At 39.1% G+C, this 9,834-nt stretch overlaps 1 protein-coding gene across 1 annotated transcript in view; it reads right to left on the reverse strand.

Moving 5' to 3' along the window:
- The window catches only part of mfng (MFNG O-fucosylpeptide 3-beta-N-acetylglucosaminyltransferase), a 31,729-nt gene extending 23,897 nt beyond the window's left edge, over window positions 1-7,832 (reverse strand). Inside the window, exons 1-3 of the mRNA XM_014022066.1 lie at window positions 7,151-7,832; window positions 1,409-1,454; window positions 662-764 (exon numbers count right to left, since the gene is read on the reverse strand). Of these exons, the coding sequence (XP_013877520.1) occupies window positions 662-764; window positions 1,409-1,454; window positions 7,151-7,540 (539 nt within the window). The 5' untranslated portion in view covers window positions 7,541-7,832. The remainder of the gene's footprint in view (window positions 1-661; window positions 765-1,408; window positions 1,455-7,150) is intronic.
- Window positions 7,833-9,834: the final 2,002 nt, after the last annotated feature.

The raw sequence follows: 9,834 nt of genomic DNA on the forward strand, positions 1-9,834 counted from the left end.
ACTTTATTATGGTATAGTATTTAAATGCATGCCTGAGAAACACATAATATTGCCCCTTTAACACAAATAGTAGTAAAAGTTTAACAGCTTAATTCCTGTAAAAAGAAAAAAAATACAATAACAACTTATTGTAAGGGTCTGCACATTTTGGGTTTAATTATCCTCCAGGGTTCTTTATGTTATTCTGTTGTCACTCTGTGTTTTGGATCCTTTGTTTCTTGTGCTCTGTCTCCCTCATGTGTTCTTAGTCATCATTCATCTTTTCCTGCCAGCTCCAGTCAGTCACTCACCTGTTCATTGTTTGTAATCAGTCTTCCTCCAGGTGTTGCTCATCTTCCTTCTCCCTCAGTTTGCATTTAACCAGTCCTTTGTCACTACTTCTTTGCTGGATCATTGTATGGCTCACCCTTCCGTCTCAATCGCCCTGTGTCTCATGTAAGTTTTGCTGCCTCGACAGCTTTTTGTTTCATTTAATAAATAAGTTTTGTTTTGAGCTCCTTGTATCTGCCTCAACAAGACCCTTGACATTTGCCCCTTCACTAATGTCTTTAAATTCAACAAAGTCTAACACCTCTAATGACCTGATWTAAATCCTACCATTTTAATCTGGTCTGTAAAGCTTCACAATYCAGTGTTATGGGTGGATTTTTTAATCTCTCACCTCTTTTCTGAGGCCATGAAACCATCATATTCCGCTGCCATCTTGCAGGACAGAGCCTGCTGGCTGTGATCTGAGAGGCAGCTCGTTACCTCCAAGTTATAACCTGGAGGGGAAAAGTAAATCAGATCAAAAACAAGAAAGGATCATTCAGTGCTGTTTTTCAGTTTGGGGTCTTGCCAAAACATTCTCTTTTCATAACKKGGGAAAAACARTGAAAAAGAAAWTAAAGGAGAATTTWAAAAAATCATCAAAATTATTCAAGGGTGAAATCATAATCCATGCATAAATAAGCATGTAAGAGAAAAGCTAAGGCAGTTTAAAAATAAAGTGAGAAATATTATGTAAGCATCAAGACTTGGGACATATTTGGTCGCTGCACTCTCAAATCTCTGTTTTTGGATCTCCTCCATTTCTTCRGAGCCAGCCGCTTATATAGGGTGACAAGGTCTGACCTGTTCTTTGTGTTTAAATTGATCATTTATAAGTGGTTATACCAGCTGGGAGAGATGGCTGGAAACAAAATGAGGTGCCTGTTTCAAGCATTACAGTTGATGGCAGGTGGTAAATCTGTCACTGCATCATCAGGAAAGTAGGAAATGTGAAACACTGAACTGTAACCCCTCAAACCCCTCAGCAGCTTGCCTTTGTGCATCTGAGCGACGTGAAGTTAGGAGCCAAAAAGGGTTGCACATGGTGTTGATCTTAATTCAAATCTGAATCTTTAAACGTATTTTTAAACATGCCTACCTTGTGAAGTTAAGTCTTCGTCCTTAGTGTCTGTGAAAATAAATGTCTGAGGAGGAAAAAGAGAGAAAAAGGTGGATTTTAAAGTCTTCTTCCTCATCCTCTGTTATAAATTCTCATTAAACATTCAGAAATCTGTTTTGATTGACCAAATTCTGAACATATTCCCATTCTTAAATGAATACGGTAAATATACAGAGACATGTGCCTGGTCTGCGTTGTGCTCAGGAGGAATAGGGTCGGGTTAGTCTCGCATTTGCAAGTGAATAAATCTTGGATCACAAACACTTTTATGTTTTTCCATCACAGCTTTTTGTCAGGCTCCACAGTCCTTCACCTCACTGAAAGGCAGACGCTTGTTTGTGAACAAATCAGTGGTGTAGCTCTGACATCTGGTGGTGAAAACTGTAAATTCAATTTTATGTTTTTAAAATGAGGTAAAACCAAGTGATTTTATAATTTATATATTATTTATCTTTGAATATCAATATTTTACACGATGTTATAGACTGGAAACACAACTTACTAAGTCTCCACACAAAATATTAATGTCAAAAAGTGATTTCAAGAATATGAAAGAAATGGAAATACAGGGTGTGTCAGAAGAGAAAATAACATATGAATACCCCAACAAGTAATGGGCCTAGGTTATGTCTAGAGAAAAGCCGCCATCTCAAAAGTCACCTTATTCGATCAAAAATAAAAGTGTCTTGTGACTTTTGACTCACCCCATCTAGGTCTAATAATAAGTAAAAATATTACATTTGCTGAAATCCCATGTCATGCTAATTAAAATGGGAAAAATTACTCAAAAGATTCCTTCAACACGTTCTGAGTATTCTTAATCAAGTTTATTCAGCAGGCAGTGGAATGTAATGATTTAAATCTGTCCTGTCCATAGAGGGGTGGGTTTGCTCCAGAGGAAACCGCTCTAATTTCAACAACCTGTCAGGCTGAACCTTCCAGTGCGCTCGACTTTCTTTGCCAGTGAGGCACTAAATAACCTCGAATGGGACAAATGACTTGTTACATTAGACTAAAAAAAAAAAACATTAAGTCATGTTTTTATTCAAGGGACTGATTTAATGCTTTGGTGGGAACACAAAAAGACTAAGTTTTAGTCCAAAGTTTTTCTGAGCACAATTTGGGGTCCTAGTGACAATAAAATTAAAATTAAAAAAACATGTCCATCAATTTATTAAATGCTTCTCCAGCACATAAATCTACCTGGTGACTCTGTTGACAAGTGATATAAATGGATTGAATCAGTATTTTATGAAGGAAGAGGGGCCAGACAGTTTTATGGCAGGAGTGGCTCGTCTCGATTGACTTTGTATCTCAGGCCATGTAGGGGGGTTCGTGTGTGTGTGTGTGTGTGGTGTGTGGTGACACTTGGGGGCAATTTTAAGACAAAATGCCTACATTTGGGGACAACTGGTGTACATTTGGGGACAAAAGTCGAGTCCCCATTCAGTTTAAATGCCATTGGAGGGTTGGGGGTTGGGTTTAGGACCAAGGTGTGAATTGAGTTTAGGTTAGTTTTAGGGTCAGGTGAACCTGTGAGGTTAGCCTTAGGGTTTGTGGTCAGGGTTAGGCTGTAGAAATGTAATTGAAGTCAATGGAATGTCCCCAATTTGATGGCTTTCTGACAGTTACGATATTGGATTTAGACATACAATATTTTATTAGAAAGAAAATATGGCTGCACTCTTGGGTGTTCTTGTAGAAGCTGTAACTCAAATGTAAAACAGTGAGTAAAGTGAGGAATTAGTGACTGCACTGCATATTCTTTGAATTACACATTGTTTGTGTGTGTGCTAACCCCGCAGAAAAAGAAACCTCATCCCCAATTTCTTTAATTTATTTTCTGCTCTCAGCAACATAAGAATGCCTTTAAATCTCAACTTTTGTCATTTTATTATAATTTAAAGAAATATTTTTTTCAAAAAGTGTCCCAAAACTTGTTCATTTTTTAACTTTATTGTCTAAACTCCCTGGTTTCCCTCCATCTTCTCTCCATCTCGCCGTCATGTACTGTAGTCGAATTGTAACACTCTTCAGCTCCTCCTGGGGGGCATTAAAGGCCAGAGAAAAACACACAATCCCTTCAGCAAATTCTGGGTTTGTCCTAGGGCCTCTTCCCAGTGGCATATGCCTGAAAAATCTCTCCATGGAGGCAGCCAGGAGGCATCCTGTACAGATGCCCTCACCCACTCCTTTTGATGCGGAGGAGCAATGACTTAACTCCAAACTCCCCATGGATGACGAAGCTCCTCACGTGAGCTAGGCCACATTGTGAAGGAAATTAATTTCAGTTGTTTGTTTACAGGATATCCTTTTTCTGTTGTGATCCATATYTCATAATTATAGGTGAGGGTCCCTGGTATCTATATGATACTCTGAAGGCCTACGCCTATGTTGCCCTGTGTTTTCTGATACCTATGTCCCCCTGTCAGTCTACCTTTGTTTCCCAGTACCTATGCTTCTATTTACCTAAGTTCCCTGGTACTTATGTTACTGGGGAACATACACTCACAGGCCACTTTATTAGGTACACCTGTCCAACTGCTCATTAACATAGCATGGCAGCAACTCAATGCATTCATGCATGTAGACATGGCCAAGACGATCTGCTGCAGTTCAAACCGAGCATCAGTATGGGGAAGAAAGGTGATTTGAGTGCCTTTGAACGTGGCATGGTTGTTGGTGCCAGAAGGGCTGGTCTGAGTATTTCAGAAACTGCTGATCTACTGCGATTTTCACCCACAACCATCTCTAGGGTTTACAGAGAATGGTCTGTAAAAGAGAAAATGAGCGGCAGTTCTGTGGGCACAAATGCCTTGTTGATGCCAGAGATCAGAGGAGAATGGCCAGACTGGATAGAATGACAACAGTAACTCAAATAACCACTTGTCACAACCGAGGTCTGCAGAAGAGCATCTCTGAACACACAACACATCAAACCTTGGGGTGGATGGGCTACAGCAGCTGAAGACCACACCGGGTGCCACTCATGTCAGCTGAGAACAGAAAACTGAGGCTACAATTCACACAGGCTCACCAAAACTGGACAATGGAAGATTGGAAAAATATTGGTCTGATGAGTCTGGATTTCTGCTGCGACATTCGGATGGTAGGGTCAGAATTTTGCATCAACAACATGAAAGCTTGGATCCATCCTGCCTTGTGTCAACAGTTCAGGCTGCTGGTGGTGGAACAATGGTGTGGGGGATATTTTCCTGACGCACTTTGGGCCCATTAGTACCAACTGAGCATTGTGACAACACCCCAGCCTACCTGAGTATTGTTGCTGACCATGTCCATCCCTTTATGATCACAGTGTAACATCTTCTGATGGCTTCCAGCAGGATATCGCTCCATGTCATAAAGTGTGAATCATCTCAGACTGGTTTCTTGAACACAACAATGAGTTCACTGTACTCAAATGGCCTCCACAGTCACCAAATCTCAATCCAATAGAGAACCTTTGGGATGTGGTGAAACGGGACATTCACATCATGAATGTGCAGCCGACACATCTGCAGCAACTGTGTGATGCTGTCATGTCAGAATGGACCAGACTCTGAGGAATGTTTTCAGAACCTTGTTGAATTTATGCCATGAAGGATTAAGGCAGTTCTGGAGGCAAAAGCAAGTCCAACCTGATACCAGCAAGGTGTACCTAATAAAGAGGCTGGTGAGTGTAAGTGAATGCTCTCTTTCGACTCAACTACCTCTGCGTTATGAAAGCAACACCCTCATTATTGAAGACAAGGAACCAATCCATCTCTTGCTTCATCATCCCTCATAAACAAGACACTGGGAAACTTGAACTTGAGGCAAATATTCAACCCCTCCAACCCAAAGAGAACATTTCACCCTTTGCCCTCCATCTTTAACGGAGGATTCATACCTGAGTCAATCATCCACTCCACTCTCTCTACAACAGCCACTACACCACTAAAACCCCTTGATTTTTTTTCCTCTCTACACTGCTTTAAGTCAAAATAAACTACCGGACCGAAATCATTCAACCTGAACTAAAGAACAAAAAGTGACAACATGWTGAAGTAAAGTAAATTGTGTTGCTGTTTTGACAGCATCAGGCAATTCATGAATCTTGTGTTTGTCACAAGATTTAGGAAAGATTTGTGATCATCTGTAACAGGAAGTTCCAAAATTGTTTATGAAAAAAGAGTCTGGTCAAGATTTGAGTAATTCAGCTTTTCATTTACCTTTTAGCATAAAATAAATAATAAATGTGAGGGGTATTTTGTTTATTGTTCCAGCAGGGACATCTATGCCGCACTCCTTTTGAGCTCATAGCAACTTGGCTGCTGAGGGCCTGACAGAAATGACTTTTCACTCAGCTTGTGTGTGTGTGAAGGGTTTGTAAGTATGATGAGGTTCATTTTGTTCTGCAATCTGCGTCTCAACTTCCTGTTCTGTGAGCAGCTTCCGTTTCAGTATTGTTAACAAAGTCACAACACAGCGGCTGCTTCCCCCACAGCCCAGACCCTCACTGCTTCCTGTGTCTCTGTTTTCATGTGTAATATCGCTCCTTCACAAGTGTTTTTGTGTCACTACATGTGTCGAAGGTCTGCTTTTTGATTTCATGAATCCTTTCTGGAAACAGTGTTTCGAGCAGTGCAAAGGCATAAACCAGCATTTTCTGAGAAAGCGGAAGATGCTGCATGAGTCTTCCTCTTTCGATCTAGTCTTTTATTTAATCTTCAGTGCTTTTAGCCATTTTTTCCTGAATTAGGTGACAGAAAACAAGAAGTTGTGAGACAAATACATTTTTCAAATCTGCTGACAAAAAAGCTGTTTTTTTAAATGGAATTAAATGACTACAACTATATTTTTGTAAGTTTGTATGTGTTTATGTGAAAATAAGGTTATAAAACTGAAACAGCAATGTCATTTGTTTTCCTTCCAATGAAAAACTGCACCACTTCTTGTTTAAGAAGCTTTTTTGTTGTGATTGTATAATAAAACTGTAAAAGATGGTAACATTTTAGACATACAGTTAAAAATTATATGTATTGTTGACAGAAATTAATGTTTTTGATTTTTATCCAGTTTTTGGATGGATCTATTGTTTTCATATGAGGGATGTTGCATTATTAAATTTTCAGATATTCCTGAAAGTCAAAGCTTCCCAAAAGATTTACTTCTGGACTGAACCACATCAAATCTTACTTCAATGTTCACTAGAAACACTTCAACGCAGCATTCCTGCAGTTTCTAAAATCTTACAACATCTAACTKAATCATCTGCAATGGCTCAAAAAGTTGTTTTTAGTGGATCTCTTTTCAAATGTTTTCTCTCATGGTTACAGGAGAAAAGAGAAGCCAAATATAAGTAATTTAATTTAACCCTAATCTGATCTCACTTGCTTCAAGATTTGTTTTTGAGAGATGTAGGAACTGTGACAAGAAAGCATCTGTTCTAAAAGAGAAATATTGTGTTCAAACAGACATTTGAACCATTTTAAAGTTGACTTTCATGAAGCTGTAGTTAAAGGAAAGTGACAGCAAATATGACAGTATAATTAACACTATTATGGTCGATTTAACGTTAAACAGTGTTAACAGTGGAATATTTGCTGTGCGTCATCTCCAGTTCACATATCGACTTAAACGGTCTCCTTCTTATTTTAATATTTCACGTTTTTGTAAAGCAGCTACATGACTGAGGAGTTAAATATTTAACTCCTAAGTCTGAGAATAACAGACACTCACATGCGTTTTGGTCTTGGAGATCCACGTCTCCAAAAGAAGCGCGAGCCGCGTCTTGTGAAACCTTCCGGTGGTCTTCACAGCTATGTAGATGTCCTCTATCTTCAGCTGGGGCTGAGTGACATGTGGACCCTCAGAGCCCGGGAGTCTCCCGCTCTTGGCATGATGCTGGGATTCACCTAAGCTGCTGGTGATGCTCCTGTTGGACGCAGAGCTCCGTGCGTCCTCGGAAAGAACCTGCTGGATAGAGCTGCGCTGCGCGCCAAGTGACGGTTTGTGATCCGCGTTGATTCTGGGGAAGCTGCTCGTGCGTAATTGGAAATCCACGAGGACAATGATGAAAAAAGTGAAAATGATGACAAGCAACCTCCGGCGAATCCATCTTTTACGCATGATAGACCAAAGAATTACAGAAATCTACAAGACGCTGAAGTTTCCTCATTTAAACCCATCCGCATGTTTCTTCTCAGAGGAGACTTCCTTCGCATTTCTTTCAACTCATATCCAAATGTTAAAGATCAGAGTAATCTCAGTCCTAAACCTGATCAATGTTTGGATTTTTTTTCTCTGTTAAGAAACCAACAGCGTATCTAAGATTTTTTTTTATTTTATTTTAATATTTAGTTCTGCTAAGATCAACCTGACTTCAATCTGCCTAAAACCGCCTGTCATTTAGTGTGAAGACAGCACGCCCTGCAGAATGTTTCCTTTCACTGCCTTCAAAATAAAACGCAATTATAAATCGCTTCCGGTTGTAGATGACATGGGTCATAAAAAATACATAAAAGATTTGTTCTCACACACAATGTCATCTACCCCCCCCCCCCACCCCCGGCACACACACACAATCGTTGCTTGTTTTTACATTGAAGCGGATGATTTCTGATCACTGATCCTCCATAAACAGCAAACCTGCAGCTGCTTCTTCCTCAGCTCACAGGAACTGACAAAAAAAAAAAAAAAAAAAAGTCTGAAACTATTAAAAAACAAACCCGAACCATAGATTCAACAAGCTGGTCAGCAAACAGCAGATTTTTTTTTCTTCATAAAATATTTCGAATAAAAGGTGATTACATAGCATACTCAGTACTTCTTCCCTTTACATAAATGTGCTTGGCTTTGATTAGACAGTAAAAAGTAAAAATAGTTTCAGCATGAGGGTGTTCATGACAGAAAATTTGACTTTAGTGTCCAAACTGAAAAGAGTTTATCCACCAGGGAAATTCTTCCTATTAAAATTTTTTTGAGTTTTATGCCAACAGTGAAAATTTCATCAAACTGAATGTGGTTTTGAAATAGACAGACAAAATATAAGTAATTAAACCTCATCATAACATTTTCAAATCTGATATTTGGTTATACTTTGTTTTCACATAGTCAAACATATTTTAAAAAAGATTTTGGTCAGTACGTTTCGGTCTTAAATTTAGCTGCTTTTCTCCCTCATTGTTTGCCCAGTCCTTGAATTTGACACCATTCTTCATCATAGTTAGAACTTGATGGATATGCTACATTCTTTAGTCTGATAGCCTGCTACTTATTTTAAGATTTTCTGAGTTACCCTGTGTGTTTAAAGTTGTAAGATGTGAAAAATGAGAAACAAGGAAAAGCATCAGGCTTACAAAGCACAATGAACAGCATCTGGAAGTCATGTTTTGAGAATTAAGACAACAAATTAGCAAAGTCCTGACACAGAACCTGACACCATCCTTCATCTTGACCATAGTTAGTTCTTAGCTGGCTTTATGGGAATCAATTTAATGGCACTAAAATATTATTTAATGTGTTTTGACTTTTTAAAGATTGATTCTGTGACTGAGTGCAGACAAAAGCCCATAATTGTCTTTTGCTGTATGTGCTGAAACAAAGCTGCTTCCTTTGAAGTTAAGAGCCTTAATGCCTGAACAATTCTGTCAACCTTAAGTGGCTTCATAAATCTATTACCTACAATCACTTACAAGAAAGTATGGCATTTTGAAAGAAAGAGAGAAAGAAAGAAAGAAAGGATGTGTTAAGACTATTTCACAGAACAGTGCAATAGTGTGACCCCCGTGACCCTGAAAGGAATAAGCAGGTATAGATAATGGATGGATATACTGTTTATTGCTGAAAGTGCAATGAAGTTGTTTTATTTTTCCCTTTCATTTTTTTATTTTAATAATGTACAACTTTGAATGTGTGCGTTCATAATCTATAATTGGAAACAAATACTATATTATAGCATAATCTACAATTGTTAAAAATATATAMTTGTTTAAACAGGCCTTTTAAACAGAATGCCTGTTTAAAAGCAATTCACTAATTGTGTTGAAACCTCTGTGAACGTGTAAAAACCCACTGAGCTATGTCTACATTAAATATATGAAATTTTTGGACTCCTGAGAAGCCGTATTGCTCTCTCTGAGCTGAAGTGTCATGTTGTATCAGCTGTCTACTGTTCTCTGTGCTGCTGTCTCTGGAGGCCAGAGCCAAAAAGTGAAAGAGCTCTGTACGATTAATTCACCTCAGACCTTCATCGCCACTTTTGTTTATTTGTCTTTTCTCAGCGTTCTCGCCTTACATCCATCCCTCTGCCTCCCCTCCCTTTCTCCATCTCTTCCTTCCCCACTGACCAGCTGCTCTCCTCCTCTCCAACACTCAGGTAAGCAAGGACACATCCATCCAACCCCACCCCTCCTGGTCCCGCA

This window comes from Austrofundulus limnaeus, unplaced genomic scaffold, assembly GCF_001266775.1.
Source record: "Austrofundulus limnaeus strain Quisiro unplaced genomic scaffold, Austrofundulus_limnaeus-1.0 Scaffold316, whole genome shotgun sequence".
Taxonomy (NCBI): domain Eukaryota; kingdom Metazoa; phylum Chordata; class Actinopteri; order Cyprinodontiformes; family Rivulidae; genus Austrofundulus; species Austrofundulus limnaeus.